This window comes from Pollachius pollachius (genome assembly GCF_949987615.1).
Source record: "Pollachius pollachius genome assembly, chromosome: 20".
Lineage (NCBI taxonomy): Eukaryota > Metazoa > Chordata > Actinopteri > Gadiformes > Gadidae > Pollachius > Pollachius pollachius.
The window spans coordinates 6831187-6857285 of record NC_136953.1 but is presented as its reverse complement, the minus strand read 5'-3'; the positions used below and the strand labels follow the sequence as shown (position 1 = coordinate 6857285).

The following is a 26099-nucleotide window of genomic DNA, read 5'->3' as shown; positions in this document are numbered from 1 at the left end:
GCAATACCTTTAAGTATTTTTTTACTGAGGGCATGTGTAGTACTCTCTGTAAAACTCACCTTTTTCGTTTCGTACCTTCCGCCCTATATCGACGGCGATTCGAGTCCTAGACGTCTCTAAAGGAAGGTATCCCACTTCTGGGGTTACTTCTTAAGGTCTCTTCCACTCCCCTCGGGGTTTGAGGGTTTGGAGGTGGGGGAGGAGGTGTCTCTCTTGGGGTCAGTGAAGCCCTTTGAAACTCTAACTGTGATAAAGAGCCTCAGGCTACACATAATGTGGAGTTGACTTGCGTCTGGCCTTGGGTAATAGGGATTGGTTTTCTATTATACAGCCGAGAGTGGCCATCCTAACCCAAACCATACCATGGGTTGCGTGACGGTCGCATGTGAAGTGCGAGGCCGCCGACTCTAGAAGCGGGTGCCATCAAGCGTGTAGAGGCTAAACATGAGAGGACCGCGGTAGACCCTGGATCATGGGTCAAACATGTGTGACATTTTTTCACTTTTTCATCCTTTTGAAATATGAATAATATAAATAAAACACTTGGGATCACGAGCCCGCACAGGGCATGGGCTCAGCCATTCCAGACATAATAAGCATAAAATTTCAACTGCAAAATCAAAACTTGTGGGAGGTTTTTGATTGTGTGACTTCTTAAGGGTCTTAAGGTGGTGTTTGTGTACGTCTTGTGAAGTCGGAAAACTCCATCAAACTCCTTTTGATATGTAAGCCCTTTCTAACACATTGAACCTGGTGCTTAGCCAACCCAAGTGATAGCTGATCCAGCTGGGTTTATTTTTCCTCAACTTGTCTCAAAGTCTCAGAGCCTAAGACCTGTTCGGTTTTCAGGCTCCTCGAAACCGAAAAATGTGCTTGTTTGTTAACTGTAGCCAATGGATGCCAGCTTTCAGGTTAAGCTAGCCTTCGGGTAAAGCTAGCTTTCGACTGCATTTACACAAGATGAACCTGTCTGTTTTGGTTAGCCAGGTGGGCTAGAGTGCACTAAAGGGAACAGTTTAGCTAGCAGGCCAGCTGGGTTCAGTTTGGGTTTAATGTAAGGCCCTCTCCAGCTACGAAGGTGCCAAAGTTTATGGATATAAGGGAGAAAGGGGATGGCCCCGGGCTGATAAATTACACCGACCGCGGACTGACTTCACATCGCAATATGTCACGCGTACCCAGATGGCCTCAACTGCGTAAAAAAGGACGACATCTTTTTGTCGGAAAGCGCTTGGGGCTTTCTCGCTGTCCTTGGATTCGGTTTTTATTTATGTCTTGTTTGGATGTCGTCAACCAATTTTCACAGGACGCCGTCCGAGTTCTTGGGCGTTTACGACCTTTCAAGAGGAGCGAGGACAAATAGAGGAGTTAAAAGAGAAAGAAAGAAAGAAAAGGGAGTTGCCAGAAGAGACCAGAAAGGAGAATTCAGCAAATGCAGATGATCCCTCCCCATCAACCAAACATTGAACCATGAATCATGCAGTGCGTGTGTCATAGTTTCCTATTGTTAAAAAAGAGAGTAGGAAAAAGGAAAGAATCATAGGAAAGATAGAGGAGCCTAGGGAAAGGGGGGAATCCCCTCTTCGGAAAGGTCTGAGTGGGTGGCGTAATCTAAACTTTCTCACATATTTCACGCGCTTATATCATGGGAAGTGTGTCATGTGTGAGTCAATTATGCAGTATGAATATTATTCTATTCAAATGCGTATGACATGGCATGGTAACATGGGGTTCAATTTACCTGCGGTTGATGAGTCAGGCTAAGAGTTCGGTTGCCCTAGTTAGCGCTAAATTTGTTTTGACGACAACAGAGTTAAGTCTTCAAAAGGATTTTAAATCTAGTGCACGTGAAACGTGAAATAAAATCTTGAAACTGTTACAGCAGAGAGTGAATATGCTGTGCACACCCAAACACACAGACACACACGCACACCCAAACACAAACACATAGACACACAGACACACGTGCGCCAGAATGGGCCTGTTTACACTGGTAGAAAGCTTTTAACCGTAATATTTACAATCACCGACAGTATTAGCCAGTAATTCAGCTGTTAAATAGTGATTCATATTTGTCTAAATGGTGGTGTTTGTATCAGTATTTATGCATATAAAGTGTGTGTGCGTGTTTATGTGCGCCCTCAAGTGTTTGAAAGCCAAGGAATCATGCGCAGCTTAAACTCTGCGTTAATCTCCACCATGAACAGATTTATTCGTTTTTATTTGAGGTTAAGATTAGGTAGACATATTGTGACGTGTTATGTTTTTAAAAATAGTCTTAAAAATAGTTTTAAAAATTTGATGGGCTTTTACATCTGAGACGGCGAGTGAAGAGAGGCAGGGTCGTGTCTTGAGGACGAGAGAGGACACAGCATGTAGCATAGAACCACAGAATCAGGGAGTAGAACCTGCGTCGCCTTAGGCGCATTAGCCACGGCGCTAAGCGTGTTTGCAGTGGCGCCACCGGGCTACATGGAGCCTCCCTTAGTCCCTATCAGCTCGCACATCTGAAGGGAATCGTCACTGCTCAGAGTTAAACATGCACAGTCAGGGTTCAACAGGTTTTCCGTGGTTGGTCGTTTTCTCTGAAAGAGAAACAAAAGTGAAATCACTGTAAACACATCCCGCCCATGGCCTAACTCACAGGCGCTGGTGTCTTCACCATGGAAACCATATTGGGCGAACAAGATTAAAGACAACAGAGAGAGAGAGAGAGAGAGAGAGAGAGAGAGAGAGAGAGAGAGAGAGAGAGAGAGAGAGAGAGAGAGAGAGAGAGAGAGAGAGAGAGAGAGAGATGTTTACATTTATCTTTGTATGTAGATTTCGACATTTGCACCATCTACTCATTTTCCTTTGTTGCAATTTTAAACTGCTTTGGCGATGTTAGTTTCCATGCAAACAAAGCTGTTTTGATTGAGAAATTTGTTTTTGAGAGAGGGAGCGAGATCCAAGCAAAGAGTTGGAGCGCTTATCAGTGAAAACTGCACTTTTTTACGTTGTTATTATTCTGCGATCTGAAACATACTGATACGCAGAGCACCAGAACACAGAGAGAAAGGCCAGATAAGGGAAGAACGAGGTAAACAGCGAGAGGACGAGGAGGAGGGAGATTAAGCAATAAAACACACAAAGTAGAGGAGGAGGATGGCTGGAGTTGAATTATTTACTTGCAACCTTCTCTCCTCTTGCCCGTGATGAAGACAAAGTAAGACACTGTCTGGTACGCAGTGACAGAGACGGGGACTGAGAGAGGGGGAGACAGCGAGAGAGGGGGGAAAGAGAGTGTGAGGAAACAAGAGCGATGTAGAGAGCTACGAAGGCAGCAGAAAGAAGAGGGGGGGATAAAGAAAAGGGAGGAAGAGTTATGAGGGAGAAGGAGGGCGACCCTCTGATAGCAAGCGGGGCAAGCCGGGGCCATCCCAGACTAAACAACGTCCAACCTCTTCTCAAACAAACTCTTCATCATTCACAATCACAAGTCACTTCGAGACAACCGTTGGGTACCCCGTCTGGCCCCCCCAAACACACTGGATGAATAGATGAAAGAATAGATGGATGCCTGGATGGATGAACAACCAAGCAGCTATCAAATGAAGAACAGCATGGGTGGATGGATCAATGTGTGGATAAAGGGTTCAATCGATGGGCGACGAGAGAGAGAGAGGGAGAGAGAGAGAGAGAGAGAGAGAGAGAGAGAGAGAGAGAGATGTATGGTTGATGAATTGTTCCTGGTTGAATGAAGTGATTTTAACAAGGCTGTGGAACAAGTGTAATGGTGAGAAAGTGAAGGGAGGAAGCGAGAGAGAGAGGATGGAGGTAGAGAGAGGGGGGAGGGAATGAGAGTTTCTTACTTTCTAATCAACTCACTGTGTTGTGTTTCCATTGTGTGAACTGCTTGCATGACTGGACAGGAAACTCCCATAGCGGCCAGGTCAGCTATCTGGGAGCCATCAGGCTGCTCAGCGGGGCATTACCTGCTGCTAGCCCCCCTTCATCAACACAATAATGTAGCTCCACTCCCGTCACACTCACCCCCTCATCGACACAAAAATGTGGCCCCACACCCCTAACGAGCATTGTTCGATTACTGAAAAAAACATAATCACGATTATTTTGGTCATTATTGAAATCACGATTATCTTGAGTTGGAAAACATGATGCATTTATTCAGCATTTCTGTTCCAAAAAACACTTTGTAACTGAGACCTTTGAAATTTTACACAGAAGAAATACAGAGAAAATGTTCAAATCGAAAATAATGTATGATGTTTCCAACTGTAAAATATAAATAAAAAATCGTTTTAATTCGATATATATTAGTTTGGAGCTTGTTTGACCCAAAAATCAAAATCACGATTAAAATTCTATTAATGCACAGCCCTACCCCTAACCCCCACATCCACATCAAAACTTGAATCCATTCCCCTCAAATTAAGCCCCCTCCATCAACACAATAACCTAGCTCTACTCCTCTCGCACTAACCCCCCCCCTCCCATATCAACACAACAATGGCGCTCGCCTCATGCTGAACCCTTGATAATATATCGACGACAGTTTTCCGGAGCCAAGTTTCAGACAGTTCTTACAATATAAGGATGGACGCACCTTTGGGGAATTCCTTGTAAAACACTTTCCGTAATGTAATTGCTTTTAGATGTTTTAAGTCTCGGCCTGCTCTGCGCACAGCCCCGGAGGACCGCTGTGGCGTTCATTGTTTCAGTCTGAATAACGGTTGTCTGCTTGGACCCCGAGAAAGACATCAGCCGAGCTCCTAGACTGCAGGGCCTCCTAGACTGCAGGGCCTCAGAAGGCCCTGCAGTCAAGTTGGAGCACGGCGCAAACAGCATTTAAGAGTGGTTGCGCAGCCTGATTGAATACCACAGCTACGCTGAGGTCAGACGTAGTTGTGATTACTGGATACGGTCTGCCTAGCGTTCAGATGGATAACCTCATCTGTCGTCGAAGGAAGATCAAAAATGAATTACACCTTACCACAGGCTGTGCTGTAGATGAGCCATGACCTTTTTAAGCTGAGGAAGGTATGTGACCTCTATGGAGGGGGGGGGAGGTTGTCAGAGAGGGAACGAAAATCTGTTTGGGTGTTCAACTCTCAGCTGAAAGGTTGGGGCTTTCGATCGCCAGCGTCAACAGTCTGACCTAAATACTTCCTTGGCGAAGACGCCCCCTGACCCCTACCTGCTCCTTTCATGACATCTCGGAATAACCTCAAGGTATCAAATCTTGTACTCAAGCCAACGGATCCAGGCGTCTGCTCAAACACAAAACAAAACCGTCAGGAAGCTAGACATTGAGGCCCGTGATTGATCCGTCCCTCTCCTCCCTAACCGGTTAGCGTGCGTGTTGCGCGCCTGTGGCACGGTGATGACAAACACAACGTCTCTCTTTGTGTCTGTGTCTTGTGTTTTGTGTTGAGCCTGGCAAGGGAGTCGGGTGGACCGCAGCGCTAAAAAACAAAACCGCCACATAACGATCCAGGGCTGAGTGCTGTTTCATAAACGCCAACAAAACCGCCACATAACGATCCAGGGCTGAGTGCTGTTTCATAAACGCCGCCAGGCTTGGCGTGAGGCTCAGGAGTGCTCTGGGAAAATGGAAAGGCTGAACTACAGGCAGCCTCGGAGTGTCAGAGAGTCATCAGGGAGTGGGAGGGGAACGAGACCAAGAAGTGCTGACTGGTGCAAATTTTGGATTTGGGCATGGAGTGGATGTGTCCGCCGGCAGTTCTGTTTGTTATCCCCGGAGCGGGACGGTGTAACGGGACAAGCGTGTCGGTGCGGTGTAGGAGGAACAGCGTTGCACGATGATGCGCTCGTTAGAGGCACGGCGGTGGGTCCGTGCGCTCGGGGGATGGATATGGTCAAGGGATCTGTCAACAGCGGTTTGAAACTCAAATCCGGAGGGGAATTATCCCCCTCCACCGCAAGCATTCTTGTGTCAGTCATTAGGGGCAGAGCGCTTTGAATCTGAACCAGAACTGGGAACTGATGTTCGAGCCTCGCCTTGTAGCTGATCAGAACAAGAGGGAATGTTCCCTTTTGCCGCACGATTTTCTCGTTTCGCGGACACTTAATCCCCCAAAAAGTTGAATCCAATCTTTTTTCCCCCCTGGTCTTGCTTTATTGCTCTAAGGGTCTGTTTCTGAATATAAAGCGAAGATAGGTTTGAATTGTTCTTTAATCGCTGAATCGCAATGATGCTGATGGGGTAGGACAGGGTGCAACCAATCAGATCAAGGTCTTATTTGTTATCCGTCACACATGTTAGAATCCTACGACCTGCAGTTAAACACAGCATAAAACAAAAATCGCAAAAAGTTAACGACAGCCGTGTGTTTTAAGACAAGCCATTGCTTTATTTTTTTGTGCGAATGGTTTTGGTTTGGTAGGCCGTTAAACACAAATGAAACCAAGAAGGTATTTCTTTCTGAGTTAGTTTTGGATTATTAGCAGATATTATAGAGAAGCAACCACAACCCACCTCTGTTAACACGCATGCACACGCGCGCACACACACACACACACACACACACACACACACACACACACACACACACACACAGGCCCAGGCCTGTTCAGGTTGGGCAGTGTATTAAAGTATTACATTTCAGCTTATACTAACCTGGAGAGGATTGACTCTGACAAGTACATACTTGACTCTCTCTCTCTTCCTCTCACTTCACTTTGGCTGTCTCTCGCTCTCTTTTTTTCCTTCTCTCCCTCGATGTCTCTTATCTCTCTTCCTCCCCCAATCCTCTCTCTCTTCCTCCCCCAATCCTCTCTCTCTTCTACCCTCTCTCCTGCTCTCTCTCTCTCTCTCTCTCTCTCTCTCTCTCTCTCTCTCTCTCTCTCTCTCGTGCTCAGTGGAGCACAATGATTAAATAATAATAAATGAGAGGGATGGAGTCTCCGGTCCCCAGAGAGCTGCTGAAGGAGTTGTGTTTATCTTGACACCCTGGCCTCTGTAGGGGTCTCAGCGGTTGTTTAACCCACCCCAGACCACCCCCTCCTCCTCTGTCTCCCCCTCTCCCTCCATCCCTCTTTCTGTCACTGTCTCTCTCCCTCTTTCCCTCCGTCGCTCCCTTTCTCAGTCACTCTGTCCCCCTCCCTCCCGCTTTCCCAATAATCATTCTCTCTCAGTCACTCTGTCCCCCTCCCTCCCGCTTTCCCAATAATCATTCTCTCTCAGTCACCCTTCAGTCTCACCCTACCTCTACATCATTCCTTCTCAGTATCTCTTTCTGCTCGACTCTTCCCCAATCCCTCACTACCTTTCTCTCTCTCTCAACCTCCCTCTCCTTCACTCGCACTCGCTTTCTACACAATGCCTCCGTGCCTCCCTCTCTCAAGCCTGTCTCTCTCTCTGTCTTGCGCGTGTGTGTGTGCGTGCGTGCGTGCGTGCGTGCGTGTGTGTGTGTGTGCTGAAGGATAATGAGGATTTCTTTTCGTTTTTGCAGCTGCAGTGGGTTCAGCTCACAAACACACAAGCATGCACACGCGTACTTGCACACACACAAACTTGCAGGCATGCACACACACATTCACACAAGTGCATGCACACACACACTCACACGCAGGCACGCACACACACACTTTTTACAGTGAGAGAATGCAAATTGATCAATATCTTAGGATTCAAAGATAGAGAGAAGAGAACAAATGAATAGATGACCAAACGATTGACGAACAAATGAGTGAATGGCAAATGACCCTACGTGCGTGTCGCTCTACGTCTTTATCCCAGGGCAGGAAGTGACATTGTTCACACATTTCAAACTTCTGTCACGTCAACCCAGATCAAGATAATATGGCGTTGCTACAAAATAAAAGCCCCCAGCCTTTAAAATCTCCATTCAGGGTAGTATGTCTGGAGGGCGAGGGAGACAAAACAAGCCATGAGGAATGTCGTCGTTCCTCAATCGCTTTCCTGTGTTTTATTCCCATTTTTTTGTGCAATTTCACAAAACACACAAAGAGAGGGGAAAAATAAAACACACTAAACGCCAGAGAGTCCTTGGGCTTCACAGAGACCCAGGGGGAATAAGTCACGCTGGCTTTGCCTTCAAAATAAAATACGACCCAGCGACGGTGAATTAAATGCGCCATTATCGCACACGAGTTCAAAGTGAGTTCTAACCCCCCTTTGCTGTCCCCGGGGGGGTGGGGGGGAGAGAAACCATGAGGGAACGCTGGTTTGACAAACTACCGCCACCGCCGTCTTTATTAACTCCACGCTAGCTGTCCAGGGGGAGCGCTTCCTGTGGCCCTCGGAGGGGAGAGACTAGCCGTGACCTTTGACATAACCACTTCCAGGTGTCTGCCCCACCCTGGCCCGAGGGCTCTGTGCGTCAGCAGGAACCGCCGTCGCCGCGGAGGTCGGCATTCTGTCCCGCGTCTCGCGCCGTGACCTCGCTCGCCACACTAAGTCACCCGTGCTAAAGCTAACAAGGGCCCCTTGGGATAACTTGTTGGTTTTCATGACACAGCATAACGAGGAAGCACGAGGGGATGAGGCACTGGAATGACTCTGCAGTTTAGCGCCGTCTGCGGCTAAGGTTGCTGATTATATACGAAAGGGCGGATTGTTGTGTAAACATTGAGACACTGACTTTAAAGTAAAGGGCGTGCAGAGGCAGCATGGAGCAAGCATCAATATTACTCAATATGTCATTAAGGAGAAGCTAGGTACCAATACCACTACAAATGTATCTAGTGTCAACCAGGATATCTGCTCCTCTTGAGCAATGAATGAAGACCAACTCACCGACTAGACAACCCGAGGAGCGGTAAAGGGATTTATTGCCTTGCGCGAGGGCAAATCAGCAGGCTTGGGTCTGCATGACTGCTGGGGAAAAACCCTGCCTCGAAGATAAAAAGCCCTGAACGCTAAGTACGAACAGTTTGGGGTTTTGTTATAATTCACTGTCCCCAACACAGTGTTAACAGGGCTTAAAGGGGTTAGCTTGGTTGTAAACATCGCACACTGGCCGCATTCTTAGTTAGCTTTAGCTCGCGCCGTTCCTGCGTACTTGTCGCCTCGTAGAAAACTAGATGAATCCGCTGACTAAATGTCCTCGTTTTCGCCCGGGGCCTCGGGGGTCCACTCCGTTCCTGGAAGTCAAACACAAGCGGTGTTCACACAATCACACCTGGGAGACGCTAAACACCGCTAGCAGGCCTTCTGTTGGCGGCTCATTAGCTCCGTGCGCTATTTCCTGTTAGCACGCGTCCCAGGGGCTACCCGTGTGATTGATCGCTGAACTTTAGCCTTCTTCATTCTTTCCTTCTCTCTTTCTTTACGGGTTATTCATTTGCATTTTAATTTGATCAAAGCAATGATTAGGTAGCTATATTGTCATCTTATTACACCAATAACACACAAACACGCTAAACACACAAAACAAGTTTACACTTTTGTGTTTCTTGCTGATAGCTTGAAGTGTAGTACACGTATATCTGGTTTCCATAACTGTCTGTCTCTGGAGTAGAACATTTCCCACAACCACTATGAAATACATGGAACTCACTGATACCTCAACCTGTCCATATACCTCTGTCCGTTTAGCTCCTATGTTCCAATGAGTTTCTCTTCTTGGGTCGCCAACATATCTAATTAGTGTTATTTTAAAAATAAAAGTCAAAGTGTTAGTCTCAAATTCCACCCGTCCATCTTGAACGGGTTAGAGCGTCCATTTTAAAAGTCGGAATGTCCCGAGTCATCCAAACCTGAACGCTATACTTAGCTCGGTATAAAAAGTGACCTCTTCACCCTGCTGCTTTTACTGGCATTTAAAATCAACAAACTCACTAACTCTCTAGGACTTCAGAGCTAAGGCCTGCTTCTTCGGCAATGTTATATAAATGATTCATTTTTGGGGGCCTGAATGGAGTATGGCATTTCATAAATCAGAACCTGGACTGTTGTAAAGCTTTATTTTCTACACGCTGTTCTCATTAGCCTAACTGCCAACTTTCATTCCGGCCGATGACATCATCACCATGCAACACCCCCCCCCCCCCCCCCCCCCCCCCCCAAAGACCACCGCCCCAGTTGAAAAACACACAAAATGGAGCAAAGTGGAGTACGTTTCAATTTAGTCAGAAAAGGGATTCCAAGAAGCGAATTGATGTTATCTAAACAGTGAACCACACTTAAATGATCATGCGGCCAACAACATAATTTGTTTATTGGTACAGCCTTTTATCACAGTTACAGGCCCAAGGAAAAGAAACCCAAAGGCTAAGGGAGAGAAACACGATGAAATGGATGAAATGGTTTCATGTCGGGGAGTGTAGCCAGCCCTGCATGGTTTAATTCCCTCCCCAATGTCTGAAAGCTGTTGGGTGGTGTTTGTCACCGTAAACACATTCCCCTTACCCCATATCACCCCGTTTGAATCTTGACCACCTTGACCGTGAGCTCAACCTGAAGCATTGTAGCTAAACCCACTTTCACTGTCTGTAGGGAAATATCTTCAGGAAAACCAGGCTGAGGTTTATTAAATGAAAGCGCAAAGTGTGTTTGAGACTTGTGGGGACTTGGGGAATAATGGAATCCCACTTGGTTTGTGGGGGACAGAGCCACCGCTAGAAAACTAAAACCATATCTGAACAATCTCGTCCTCTCTGGTCAGTTGCAGCCACATAGCGGAGCAGAAAATGGGTTGGGTAAATAAACACAGGACACTGTGTGTGTGTGTGTGTGTGTGTGTGTGTGTGTGTGTGTGTGTGTGTGTGTGTGTGTGTTTGGGCATGTAAGTGTTTGGGTGTATATGGGCAGTGTAGAGGCTGATTGCAGGGCTGTTTGTTTGTGCATGAGCATGTGAGCAATTGTGATGTTCTGCCTCAGTACAAGGAGAAATGTGGCAAGGGGGTAGGAGAGGAGAGACGTCGAGGAGAGGAGAGACTGAGGATGAGGGCAGGGGAGGAGGTGGGTGAGGAGAGGAGAGACTGAGGATGAGGAGAGGAGAGTAGGAGGTGAGGAGAGGAGGTGGGTGAGGAGAGGAGAGACTGAGGATGAGGAGAGGAGAGGCGGTGGGTGAGGAGAGGAGAGAAATGGAGGCGGGGGAGTTTGAGGTGAGAGTTGGGGCGTAGAAGAGAGGGTTGGGGAGGAGAGGAGAGGATTAGGGGATTAAGCAGAGAGTTGGATGAGCTGGACGGGAGGGGGGGGGGGGCTGGGAGGTGAGGAGAGAGATGGAGGAAAAGGTTTGCGGAGAGGGGAGTAGGGGACCGGTGAGTTCAGGGCCAGAGAGAGGGGGGGAGTCTGGGGGTGTGAAGGACAGGGTTGGGGTGTTTAATGAAAGGAAAGGGGGGGGGGGGGTATCGGAGGAAGGGTTAGTACAGAGTTAATGGGGGTCTGTGGGTCTGGACGAGGGCCAAGGATAACATCACTGAGTTGCAGCTGGAGGAAAGACCCACGTCGGGGCCCCTAGGAGCCGAAGCTAGCCTGGTAGCGTTCTGGTTCTCGACTTTCCTAGCAGAGTAGTCTCGTGCTCAGGCTGTTGGATCCAAGCTGAAAGGTGCTAGGCTCCAAACCCCATTGTACGCAGCCTGACCTGAACCCTGAACCCCTAATGACACATGTCTGGACTCACAGTGTGTTCATTTGGAACCCAGTTTGTTGAGTCTGCTAGTGTGTGGGGCTCCTAGTCATGGGTGTTCTTGAATAGAAGGCAATACCCTCTTGAAAATAAAGATAAAAAGTCTCTCTCTCTCTCTCTCTCTCTCTCTCTCTCTCCCTCTCTCTCTCTCAAGACGTTCTTGAAGCAGTGAGACTCTGGGGGCAGTGTGAGTCATGTGACCACCATGCTAGCCAATCAGATCTGGAGGTGGGTGAGGGAGCGGGAAGGGAAGAGAGGGAATGAAGACAGGAGGTCAGAAAAGGGGATGAAAGAAAGTATGACAAGTGGACTTAGAAGGATCTAGTAGGAGCAGCAGGAATATATTTATACAAAGAGAATAGGGGGAAGAAGGAGTGATAAAGATAAAAAAGAAGAAAGATACTAAGTAGTTTGATGGAGGACGGGGAGGGAAGGATAAGGGAAAAATGGGGTGATGGAGAAGAGGAGAGAGGATTCTCATCTTTATGTACAATTCCCTGTGCTTTTAAGTGTGTGAGTTATAGAGGGAGAGTGTGTGTGTGTGTGTGTGTGAGTTATGAGGTGTGTGAGTGTATGTGTGTGGAGGTGCCCTCCATCTAGCCATGTGCTCATGTACATTTCTGCCATCCATCTCCACCGCGAGCGAGGTGGGGCGGACAAGGCCCGGCTGCAATGGGGTGGAGGGAGAGAGAGAGAGAGAAGGGAGAGAGCGAGAGAGAGAGCGAAGAGAGAGAGAGAGCGAGCGAGAGAGAGAGAAGGGAGAGCGAAGAGAGAGAGAGAGAGAGAGAGAGAGCGAGAGAGAGAGAGAGCAAAGGGAGAGAGAGCGAGAGAGCAAAGGGAGAGAGAGCTGAACTCTTTGTATTCTAGTATTTAAATCTCTTTCTGTTTTCTCTTTCTTCAGGTCACAGAGAACATCATCTCCAAACAAACCTTTATAGGTGAGTAACATGATCCGCACACACACCTTAGTCCCGCACACACACACACACACACCAACAGGCCGAACCGAAGTCAATGCATCTTCTGGAAAATATTTACATTCGCATCACGTGACCTCTCTCTCTCTCTCTCTCTCTCTCTCTCTCTCTCTCTCTCTCTCTCTCTCTCTCTCTCTCTCTCTCTCTCTCTCTCTCTCTCTCTCTCTCTCTCTCTCTCTCTCTCTCTCTCTCTCTCTCTCTCTCCCACAGAGGCCAGGACCATGCCTCGCACCTTCAACGCATCAGGGTCAAAGTTCATGACCTCAGTTCCCCAAAGGCCGTCGGCCCACCTCACCCTGAGGGACACCACCTCCCAAGGTGAGGGAGACGTTCTGTGTGTGTGTGCGTGCGTGCGTGTGTGTTTGTTTGATTGTCGGGGAAGTAAGGAGGCTGTATACACAAGGTGTACACTTTGCTTAAGGAGTCACTGATGCAGGCACACACACACACACACATGCAAACACATACATAAACACACACAGGCGTGTGGCAGACTGTAATTATCCTCAATGTGTTTATGGTCGCTCTACGTTAACATGGTCCTCACTTAGCCCGTCTCTGCCTGTCAGGAACCACCGTCTTCCCTCCTGCAACTCTCTCTCCCTCTCTCTCTTTCTCTATCCCCAACCCTCTTTGTCTCTCTCTCTTCCTCTGTTCCTCTCTTTTTCTCTATCCCTAACTTTCTTTGTCTCTCTGTCTCTCTCACTCTCTATCTCTATCTCTCAGTCTGTCTCTTCCTCTCTCCCTCTCTCTCTCTCTGCTCCCTCTCTCTACGTTTGAAGGGAGAAAGAAAGAGAGAGAGGGGGGAGATCGATTTCAAAAGAGATACACAGTGGGATGGAAAGATAGATAGACATGTGGAAAGTTGGGGTCACAACATTATTCAGACTTATCCATCGGGTCACGGGCCCAGACAAGGTTGGAAACCCCTGACTGAGTGTGTGGTGAGACAATGAACGGGTTGTGTGTTCCCTGAAGATCTGACGTGACAGTAGCGTCCATGTCGGATCAAACGGATCCTTTAGAAGTACGGCTGTACTGTACGGTTCCTCATGATCTATGATGACATGTTCCCTGAGGCAGGGCTGTGTGTTTGTGTGTGTGTGTGTGTGTGTGTGTGTGTGTGTGTGTGTGTGTGTGTGTGTGTGTGTGTGTGTGTGTGTGTGTGTGTGTGTGTGTGTGTGTGTGGTTTGAGTGTTTGTGTGTGTGTGGTTTTGAGGGTGTGTGTGTGTGTGTGTGTGTGTGTGTGTGTGTGTGTGTGTGTGTCCAGATGTAGGTCAGAATAACAGGATGACCCACAATTATAGTCACAGTATACCATATGGCACGCCTGCAAAATCCATGTATTTACAACATTTAGGTGAAAAAGCCAAAGAACATTTGACGATAGTTTATACGTCTCTGGAAGCCAGAGAGAAAGAGAGAGAGAGAGAGAGAGAGAGAGGGAGAGAGAGAGAGAGAGAGAGAGAGAAGGGGCTTCAAGGCATTGTCAAGTTGTATCATGTGTCTTCCATAAGGTACCCAAGGATAAGACACAGGCCTTGTTGTAGAACCGATAAAAAAGACATCTGAATGACTTTAGGCAGAGTACTTCACTGCAGCCTGGAGTGCATCTGGTTGGACACTCCCGTTTGTTATGTCACAAAAGACTCGTTGACCTCACACCTGATACTAGAACACCTGGAGTCCTTAAGAGTAGATTATCAAAGACCCTGGACCTGATAGTAATAAAACAGCTATATAGATAGCTATGTATAGATAGATGGATTACATAAACCACACATTACCTATGTGTGCGCATAAGGTGACTTATCTGTGTCCATTTCATTCTGGGTATGTACCGAATGTGTGAGGAGAGTTATGAAGTGTCTTAGCAATAAAATAAAATCAGCACACATTCCTTCTGTCCGAGTGTATGCACGCTTGTGCATGTGTGTATGTGTGTGTGTGTGCGTGTGTGTATGTGCGTGTGTGCATATGTGTGTTTCTGATGATGACTTTATCTAGGTCTGTCTCTCCGTCTCCAGTGTAACTCTTGAGTCAGTCCATGTCTGCATTTAAGACAGGATGATTGAGGTTTATGTGAATATGCACACGCCTGGCAATGCACCACTGCTAGGCCCAAGCCGCCTTGCTCAAAGGCACATCCATCATCACATCATTCATCAATGGAGCTATCCGTCTACCTACCTACAGTTTTTTTAGCTAAAATTTAAAATCCAACATGAGTTGAGGGCATGACTATGCTTATTAAAATCAAAATCAAGTGTTTTGTATTTTTATAATTTTTTAACTTTGGTAACTTAATTCCGTAGTTTTCGTAACACTAAATGAATATTGTTCCTCCTTCCACCAGGATTCCCCCAGAACCCAGCTCTCCACCAATCCTGTCGTCACGTTGTCCGATCGTGGGCCAATCAAAGCTTTGGAGCTCACCTGCACAACATGACTCTGACCAATGGCAAGCTGCGAGTTCCCCAGGATGGGCGGTACTACCTGTACTCCCAGGTGAGTTCACTTTTGCAATCATTTAATCCGAATGTGGAAAACACAAATCAAAAAGAATGTTTCCTGCTTTTTTCATATCGTGTTATTTGTCTTAATAATATATTTAATTACATCTTTAATTTATCCTTAATTAAGAGGTTTAAAACAGCACAAACTTAAAGAAAAGACCTGGAAAACGAGTAGATAATTTTTTTTTAATAAAACTTATTTTGGTCAAATCCACACAACAGAACGTCCGAACAAAGCTCACAAAGGAACATGACCCCTGTTACGCGCCAGACCTACACCACTCGTTATCTATCCGGGTACTCAGCCCGTAAACTTAAGTCTGTCCCTACATGGTGCATTGAGCTTGAAGCATGTTCCTAAACTTTCCCTGGGTGAGGGGAAGATCTCACCTATCTATGGGGTTAGGTGCGAGGTACTCACCGCAGGTCCACAGCCACCGTAGGCGAACAGTTCTCTCCGCGACACGCTGCACCGGCACCTCGTCTCCAGGTGACCATCCGCGCTTTGAATCCCATCGTTCAGTTTCCCAGTGTATTTACAAACAAAAGTTATCTCACATAAGTTTTCTGGAAGAGCAACGTGTCACGTACCACTCAGAGTCTCACCTGCAGCGACTTTCAGTTCAGAGTCTCACTTCCTGGGACTCACCTGCCGCCTCATCTGTGGCCATTTACCGCTAATGAGCACCTCAACACTGCCCCCTCTGGGTGACGTCAGGACTGACCCTAACCATAAGCACTCTAAAGCTAACCCTATTCCTCATATCGTAACACCCCCGCCGAAACTCATCTTCCCGCCAAAAAATAACCACCCATCGGTCCAACTGCCATCTCACACGCACATCTGTCAGTGGTTAAACTTTCCCTTGAAAATGCGCATGAAATCGAAGCTCTCTATCTTTTTTTTTGTTTGGGTTGAGTGCATTGGGATTTCAGTGGCTCGGGAGTGCTGGTTACGTTCCTCTGTGATAGTTACGCCAAGAGAAATCAGCTCTCTGGGAAAATGTCATAACAAAACCGTGGCGGTCGCTGTGTCCATTCTTTCCTCTCCCTGTTCCAGTCAGGGCAGTTACAGGAAGACCTCTGCCAAAACCAGACATAGAACAAAAAGAGTGTAACTCTGGGGGTGAGGCATCCTAGCCATGAGGGGCCAACCGCTACTATTATTATTATTTATTTATTAAGCAGATGCTTTTATCGAAAGCGATAGCCAGTAGATAGCCAACGTTCTGGGTTTGATTCCCAAGTGTCAACAGAGAAAGATGCCTCGTCTTTTTCTGTTGACACTTGGGAATCAAAGCGAGAATGTTGGCAGGGTGGGGGATCACCCTAGCCCCAGCTTTCCCTCCCCCCTCATGAGGTTGCAGACAGTGCTCATCGAAACCCGTCACCTTTGAGCTGGGAGTCAAACGCAGACGATGCCACATATCCAGCCTTACACTAACCATGCCACTATCTTCTTCCTGTTCTCCTCCCCCATTGGCTCCTCCCCCCTCTCGGCTGATCTGTCCAGGTGTATTTCCGGTACCCGTCTCCGGCTGCCATCGATGGAGACCAGCGTAGTGTCAGCCACCAGCTGGTCCAGTGCGTCTACAAGAAGACCTCCTACCCCAGCCCCATACAGGTACAGCCCTCACCCACCCCTAGACAGGTAGACAGGTAGACAGGTAGACTCTCAGCCCCATACAGGTACAGCCCTAACCCACCCCTAGACAGGTAGACAGGTAGACTCTCAGGCCCATACAGGTACAGCCCTCACCCACCCCTAGACAGGTAGACAGGTAGACCCTCAGGCCCATACAGGTGCAGCCCTCACCCACCCCTAGACAGGTAGACAGGTAGACTCTCAGCCCCATACAGGTACAGCCCTAACCCACCCCTAGACAGGTAGACAGGTAGACTCTCAGGCCCATACAGGTACAGCCCTAACCCACCCCTAGACAGGTAGACAGGTAGACTCTCAGCCCCATACAGGTACAGCCCTCACCCACCCCTAGACAGGTAGACAGGTAGACTCTCAGGCCCCGTCCACACGGGCGAAAGTGATCCATTTTCATTTTATGCGGTTCAGCTATATCTCCGTAAAGACGGATCCATTGTGAAACCGCATGGAGCTGTAGGAACGCTGTAGTAAATATTCAAGGCGCTGGTTCTCCACAGAAAAAAGTGGATACAGGCAAGCCTGTGCGCATGCAGCCTGCGCACTGTATACAAACATTCAGTCACGAGGAGATTCAACCTTTTACATTGAGCAGAAATACTTTTTAACGTAAAGTTAGTCATTAAATGCATCAAGGGGCTGTATTAAAGCTACAAAAAGAATACAATAAATAAACAAATAAACGCAACTCTGACGTCGCCCAGCTGGTTGGGGGGCAACGACGTCATCGTTTGCGTTTCCGGCGTCCACACGAATCCTAACACGGAACCGCATAGGTCCGGATAGATTTGAAACCACCCTGGGACGTGGTTTTAGAAAAGTGCGGTTTCGGGCACCGGGTCCGCCGGCTCCTTCTGGACGGTCGGCCGAAACGCACAAGACTTTTCAGCAAAAAAACAGCTCTGTGTGGACGGGGCCTTAGCCATCCAGGTACAGCCCCGCCCACACCTAGACAGGTACTAAGGTAGACTCAGCCATACAGAAGTTGGATAGACCGACATAGGTACCATCTTGTCCAGAAGCAACCAGACATCATGTTGTGGCGCATTTAGAACGGCATATGCCTTTTGATGTTGTGCATGGAATCCATCTGAAGCTCATCAACAGAGGAACGAGAAGGCTGCTGGTAAACTCAAAAATGGCAAAACACTAATTTAGTTCCTTCTCTTTCTCTCCCCTTCTCCCCCTGCTCTCCTTCTCTGCTCCTCCTCTTCCTTTGCCCTTTCATCCCTCTCCTCTCCTCCCTCTCTTCTCCATCTCCTCCTCCCCCTCCTCCCTCTCCTCCTCCTCCCTCTCCTCCTCCTCTTCCTCCTCCAGCTGCTGAAGGGCGTGGGTACCAAGTGCTGGGCCCCTGACGCGGAGTACGCACTGCACTCGGTGTACCAGGGCGGTCTGTTCGAGCTGCGGGCCGGCGACGAGCTGTTCGTCTCCGTCTCCTCCCCCACCATGGTCAACGCAGACGACTCCTCCAGCTACTTTGGGGCCTTCCGCCTCGACCTCTGAGAGGGGCGCGATGGGTCCATGGATTGGTCTATGTATGAATGGATGGATGGATGGATGGATGGATGGATGGATGGATGGATGGATGATGGATGAATGGATGGATGGATGGATGGATGGATGGATGACTGCGTGGATGGATGGATGGAGGATGGATAGATGGATAGATGAATGGATGGATGGACTGGTGAATGGATGGATGACTGCGTGGATGGATGGATGGAGGATGGATAGATGGATAGATGAATGGATGGATGGACGGGTGAATGGATGGATGAATGCATGGATGGATGGATGGCTGGGTGAATGAATGGAGGAAGGATGGATGGATGGATGGCTTGATGAATGCGTGGACGGATGGATGGATGGATGGATGAAGTGATGGCTGGCTGGATGAATGGATGCACAGATGTAGTAAGGGGCGGCGCGGTCAGGAGACACAGGGGGACGGGACTGAGGAAGGGGGGGGGGCTGTCCGTGTGGGCGGAGGATGAGAGGGAAACATCCGTCGACGCTGGCCAAATGGATCTTGGATGTTATCGCTGCCTCGGAAAGGAGGGATGGAAGGGGCTGAAAGAAGGACGGACGGACGGGACAATGGATACACTGTCCAGAGCGGGAGCGGGAGGAGAAGACTGCAAATGAGGAATTCCTTCCGTCCTGTGAACGTCGAGTCGGCTCCGAAACGTGGAGCGATACAGTAAACAACAACAGAGATACAGTAAACAACAACTGGACCACGCCGGTCCCGTGGTTGCTTCAGAGCTCCGAGCGTGCGCTCAGCTACCGTTCACCTTGAAACGTTGACCTCTGAACTCTGCTGGTGGCCCCCGGGGTCGGAGGGGAGGGGACGGGGTTATCCCGGGGGGTTTGGGACGCACCGGGACCCGACACCCATGGGAGCAGAGGGAGGAGGGGATTCTAACCCCTGACAGAGGAATGTAAAGCCGTAGCCTAAATCGACTGTACCCAACCTTCTCCCGGAGGATTGTGGGTAATTCCGGCGGCTGTGGATCCAAAGATATCCGATAAAAGAAAACAAATCGAGCAACGACACCAAAGCAAAATGAACACGCAGCAGATGAAAATGCATGAATGGAATATACTTCATTTTTTTTATCCTTTTGGTTTGTGACAAGGACCATGTAGTGAAAACGCCTAAAACGGACCTGCGGGGATTTACAATATTTTTGTTCTTATTTGTTGTTTTTCTACAAGTAGCTCCTCCTTTGTAAGACAGGTCCAATGAACCCTTGAGACGTTCTAGTGCCTCTGTAGCGCGTGTGAAGGGGATCCCTAAAGGACTTGGGCACGCCTTGTCCCTGAGAATGCAACTCTGAAGACTGTTTGGAATAACAAAATGAAACAGAGAAAGACATCACTCTGCCGTTTTAAAGAAGGAGGAACACAACAAAGGAAGGAGGAGGAAGGAGAGATCGGGAGGGGGAGGAGAGAGGATGTGGGCTTTGAATGGCGAAGAATTGAACTTAAAGCGAGAGGGATTAGAGAGATGGAGACTGAACTTCCACTCTCTCTCTCTCTCTCTCTCGGGCACATTCTCTTTATCTATCTCCTACGAGCGGTATGCAGTGCGTCATGTTTGACGTGCAAAGCAGGTCAAACTTGACTGTTTTTAACAGGGCATTCCTTTTAAAAAAACACACCTGCTTCCACAGACACAAACACACACAAGCATACACACACACACATGCACAAAGATGCAGACAGATACACAGACACATGTGCGACGAAACCCAAATAAAAGCATTTGCATGCACAAACATACCGCAAGCCTTGGATTTCTGAAAGAATCACGTGTTTACGCAAAAACAAGTGAGGACGTAATGTAAATGTAGGCGTGTGCAGACAGATCCACATGCAAACACTCCTCGCCGTCCCGCCACATTCTCACATGAACGCACACGCACATGAGCGGAACTATAGTTAACGTGCACTATCATCAGGGGTCCAAAGGGAGAGAGACAGAGCGAGACATACAGAGAGAGACAGAGAGAAAGAGACAGCAAGGGATGGACAGAGAGACGGATTGACTTTAGAGAGAGTTGCACATTTGGGGTGTTGAGACATGGGCGATCAAGAAGATAACCCAGAGACAAGAAACACGCAGCACAGGGAACTATCTCGCCCCTAAAAGGCCTCTATGTCTCTCCTACACACGCACCCTAACTCACTCAAACTGTTAGGGCAGACACAGTAGGGGTCCGAAACACATGGCAATAGTCTCTCTATCTCCCTCTCTCTCTAGCAAACACACAGAGACACACACATTTATCCAACATGTCCAACCTCCCTCTACCATCTGGGAGCTGTCAGTGATACATCAGAGTGTGTGTGTGTGTGTGTGTGTGTGTGTGTGTGTGTGTGTGTGTGTGTGTGAAAAGAGGTCAGACAAACATACACAGTCGGATGTCTCTCCAGGGACGCAGCGATCAATTTGTTTAACCTGACAGTAAGGGCCCCTGTGTAATCCCTATGTCTCTTGCCCGCTCGCTCTCCTATTCACAAGCACACACACCCACACACTCACAGTAAAGGCCCCTGTGTAATCCCTATGTCTCTCGCCCGCTCGCTTTCTCCTGTTCACTCATACGCCCACACACTCACAGATCATGAGATGGGAACAGAAAAAAACTCCATACATTTTCCCTTCCTGTGTTTAATGTCATAAACTGATATGCGTACTTCCTTGTACAACACAAAAGTAAATCCCGTAATCCGAAGAAAGGAATATCTCAAAATCCTGACGTAATGTTTTGAATCAATGCCAATTCTCTTTCGTTTTAATACCGTGCCAACTGTAAAGAAATTAAAACCACTCTGAACCTAATGATGTAACATAGTTTCAGAGTGAACATGTCACCACTATTACTGACCAGAACCTCAACTCTCAAGATGTCAAACTGATTCACACAGTTGGTAACCAATGACAATCAAACCCATTTCCCGACTAGTTGATTTGAATGTATTTTTATCTCCATGTTATCCAATCTGAGGGATATTCATTCAAGGTTGTGTACAGAAAAGTGGGTTGTACATGGGTTTGTGTAAGTTTGTGTTCTTTATGCGGGCATAAGTCTTTTTTGTTTTGAACTGTCCGTTAAACGACATATGCAAAGCGTTAGTTTGTCTGCCGTTCGTTAACGTTAAAACGCAGCGACGAACTGTAGAGACCTTGCTTTAACTGTGAAACAAGCCGCCAAAGACCCCGTTCAAAGAAAATGAATGATAAGTCATTCTTTATTAATTCATCATCAATAATGAATACTAATTGGCTTGGCCTACACAAAGGATAACAAACAAAAAGTGGTCGGATAATTTGGGGAAAGCATTAGCCTTTGCGGTAATTATTGTGAAAAAATTTGCTTCAGTCAGTGTGTGACCCAGGTATGCTATCCCTAGATGCTAGTTGGCAGTTTATAATGTGTCTGTGTTGTGCTTGCGTGGCCCTTGCATCTAAATTGCTCTACTCTGTGTGTAATTACATCCAATGAGACTGATTGTTGTCCACCCCCCCCAACCTCCTAAACCTCCACGACCCACTGTGTCTGCGCCTTATATATAAACCCCAGGGCTAATTCCATGTAGCATCGAAGCTAATGGTTACCAGACCACAAGCCACTGACTTCCTCTATCACTTGCCCGCGATCTGACCTTGCCGCCTCAATTATCGCACTTAACAGTTCCTTCTATGCTAGCTGCAAAAGAACAAGTGATTCAGACTTCAGGTTTCCAAGCTGTTTAAATTAATTTATAAATAAATTGTGTTAGTTTTTGAGGTCAGTGCCCCACTTTTTTCTATTCTTTTTAGTAGTCGACAATCAGTTCACAAGAGTTAAGGAAGCCAGTAGCCAGACGTTTGCCGTCCCCTGCAATAACTTCGGTTTATTTTACATATAGTTAACCGTTAGCAGTCTGCCGATTTAAAATAGGTTCAGAAAGTTTGCCTAACATTATTTTGGCGGGTCACCAACAATGGTTTGGCGGTTTCTGAATTGAATTAGGTGGGTTCCTTTGGCTCGTGAAACCAGGGGCATTCCACAACTGCGGTGGTTTCACCGTTTATTCAGCGCAGAGCAAACAAAGAGCAATGGAAAGAAGACAGATTGTGATTGGGCTACGAAGACTTTGCGTTTGCCATCGCCTCTAGCGCAGAACAATCCAGTTCACTGCGAACATGTGATCCTAGCATCGTCATGGCGACGGCCAAGGTTTGAAACCCAACTGGCTCAACTGCGCTGCGGAGGCCAAGTCTTTGTTGCAGTGATTGGACATTGTTGTTCTTGCTTGCATTTCGCCCTAAAGAAGGAAAGGTTGACAAATGAGGCTGGCTAAGGGAGGGTAACATCTGTTGAGCAGCTGGCAACCTGTCAGCGTATAAACACATTCTCAGAGGCAACAAACACAACAGGCTGTTGAGTATCAGGAATCTATTCTAAATGTCACTACCAAGCCCTCTTTATAGATCGCTGTACAAGCACTCACACACACACTTGATAACTTATAAACACACAGACGCACGCTAACTTACAGGTAACAACACACACACATGTGGCATGTAAGTAAGGTCAAACATTCACACAAATGCCCCGAGGACATATTTTACAATAAACACAATTACATGACATCCACAGAATTCTACTTATTGTACTGGGCCCTGCCCAGTACAGCCACAGTTTTCTACCAGTGGACACTGGGATCTGCCCAGTGAAATAATCGCCTTATTAGTCAGGATTGCTCTCGCCTTATGATATTTAACCACTCACAAACCATTTGCACTCCTAGCCACCATGAAATACTGTGGATGTCTCTTTAAGTGTGCCTTCTAAAATCTCCCTTCCGTTGCCTCTGCTTCTTGCCTATTGGAGGGCTTAGGGTCAGGGGGTGTGGCATATCTACCTTTGTAATGTGATAAAGCGCAACAGTATACAAATACACTACACTTCCAGTGCCTCCATTCACGTGCCTTATTTTTATCAAAAAAACGACATTTCCCAGCTGGTCCGGGGATTATAACAAACTGTTTTTTTTAAGTTTGGAAACATGGCCGCCACTTAGCCTGCCACTTTCACTGCAATTATTATAGATTTTTTTTTAATGCAATTCCATTTATATTTGCATTTTTTTATGTGTGAGTGTGAGAAATTAAGAGAGCGGAAGATAGAGAAAGTAAGGGAAGATAGAAGATACAATGCAGTGGATTTTGTCACCTGAACATTAAAATTGTATTTGTACTCTCCTGGTGTTTAGAACAAACTGAATCACTCTAAATTCTTGTACATTTTACTATTCTCATTGATTTCTTCTAAAAGCCACACTATTCCATTAAACACTGATAACTGAATGTCAATGTTAAGATGTACTTCTTTTATTTTCTGTGAAATTCTTTCGTTACCACTTGAGGAATGTACATGTAAAGATGTGTTGATAGATGAAAATGCGTTTTTAAAATATTGTCTTTGATTTCAGATTTTCCTTTGTGCTCAAATAATTAAAAAAGTGCCTATTGTCAGACAAGAACTAAGGTGTCATTATTTTTTCTCAACCTCAAAATCTGATGAGTCACCACTTAGTTGGGCAGGTCCCTGGCAAGACAACTTGTTTCTTCGTGTTTCAATTCATGACAGTTGACCTTTTGTACCTTAGCTTATCAAGCTTCACATATTATTGTATTAGTCACCTAGTCACAAGGGAATGCTGCCAAAATTGGAGGGCATTTTACATGCAAATAAAATCGAAATTACCATTAATAAAAATGTTTTTACGATGAAGTTAACATGTCCGTGCTGGCAGTCCTCACATTTCCCTGCCCCCTGAGACAAGCTCACACACTATTGCCTGACACACTGCTGGCTAGCAATTGCATGATTTGTCACTTTTTACACGTGCAAATCGAATCCCAAAGGTTCAAACCAGATTCCTCCAATAGTGAGCGCTTGCTCACATCCAGTTTCACTTGAAAAGACGACATCATATTTGTACTTTCGGCCAGTCCCTGGGAGCCATGTCACCTCGTATTTATCAATGACTCCCATGAGGCACCATTATAATAAGTGAAAAACCATGCTCACAAGCCAATACCCACAATGCTTTGAAACACTGAAGACACGCACTGAACTTTGTTAAGGCCGTCATGGGCGACTTGGAAATTACGTAAATAAAAAACACATTGTCCTATTGTCGACGTCACCGAGGAACCCGGAATGCGTACAGGGGTGGCCTTTCGTGATGTCACAAAGGGACACTTTTGGGAATGGCTTGTAAATGGCTCATTAACCCCACACCTGGTGATAAAATAGGAGTCCTTCAATGGTGTGTGTGTGTGTACGTCTGGGGACTCTGGCTACACAACCACAACCCCGTGCAGGATTGAACGGAAGAAGAAGAAAAGCAAGATGGATGGTTTCTGCGCTGGTCTCTGACAGCCCGCCTCAGAGCGAGAGCCTTGACGATATGTTTTCACAGGCCTCCGTCCAGCGAGGCAACCAGACTGTATTTCAGCCCCCTGGGCGGGGGGGGGGGGTTCTGACTTAGGAGTGCCGTTGAATAAAACCTCCACACAACCTCAGAAAATAGAACCGTCAACGGTGACAGAAGCCTGACTAGTTCCCACCAAGCAACTACGGCTTCAACTCAAGGTTTAAAATAACTGAATCAATCATTAGCTTGTTAAAACATGGCAAGTGTTTTCCCATAGCAGAATAAGATTCAAATAATGTGTGTTGGTGTCCCTTTGGCCAAACAATGTTTTTTATTTTCATATATTTACAAAATATGTATATTTTCTATGTGCTTTTGCTGCAACGTGTAGCATTTTGCTACATGTTGTTGGGTCTCAGGTGTGAGTAGAGCTTAAGGTCACTTGAAAGGGCTACTGCGTGTGTGGTTTGCGCCCTATTCGGCTGTGCCACTGAGCCAGCGCTCAGATCTCCCCGTCTGAGGTAGGGTGGGTGGGTTTATACGGGGTCCGACTGGCAGGTGGATTCTGTTGCGGTGGGAGACCTGGATAGGGTTTCCCCCGGTCCAGGTAACGTAACCCGGGGCGACCACAGGCGTGTGTTCCCGTGAGATCTGCTTGTCACATTACGAGCCGTAGTATTCTAATTGCGGGCTTCATGTTAACACAGCGATAACAACTCAGACGTAAGTAGGAGGGGGGCGGATAATGAGGAAAAAAGATGAGGGGATGAAAGTTAGACAAATGATTCTCTTCCCTTGGTTTCATCCGTTTTTATAATTTACCTAAAATAAACGATAAATAACCCACATGTGTAAGAGCAGCCTGAAAGATGAGGCCCACACCACTTCAGAACTCCCCCAGCGACTTTATGGGGACTCAATGAAGATTGGAATTGGAGATGTTGTACATCAAATATATCAAGTATATCAAATAAACCTGGGCTGGGAACAGCAGGTTGCCAGGCAACCACAGAGTAGCACCCGCTGCCACTACGGTCGACCGGAGCCCAGTTCTTGATCACCTGGTATAGGAGTGAGTCTAGCCACCGCTAGCATAGACTTTTCTACATTCATACAATCATACGAGGTCAACCCTCCACATGGACGTCATCTCAGGACGTGATCCGTTTTTGTCCAGATCCAATGGTATGTTCAAATAAATGTATCTTCATTATGTGTTAATTATATCTAGCATAACTATATTGTAGAATAATCCGACTCCAAATACATGTGTCAATGTGTATGTCCGAAAAACATTTGATCAAATGATAATGAAAGGTCATCAAAGAGCAGGTAGAGGTCAGGGGTGAACTCGCTAAAGGACGCCTGAAGGTCATACTTTCACAAGGCA

At 47.0% G+C, this 26099-nt stretch overlaps 1 protein-coding gene across 1 annotated transcript in view; it reads left to right on the top strand.

The window, feature by feature from the left end:
- Positions 1-23809, top strand: part of tnfsf10l (TNF superfamily member 10, like) — a 56381-nt gene extending 32572 nt beyond the window's left edge. Inside the window, exons 3-7 of the mRNA XM_079758137.1 lie at positions 12520-12556; positions 12806-12913; positions 14952-15103; positions 16625-16735; positions 18089-23809. Coding sequence (XP_079614263.1) covers positions 12520-12556; positions 12806-12913; positions 14952-15103; positions 16625-16735; positions 18089-18274 — 594 coding nt within the window. The 3' untranslated portion in view covers positions 18275-23809. The remainder of the gene's footprint in view (positions 1-12519; positions 12557-12805; positions 12914-14951; positions 15104-16624; positions 16736-18088) is intronic.
- Positions 23810-26099: the final 2290 nt, after the last annotated feature.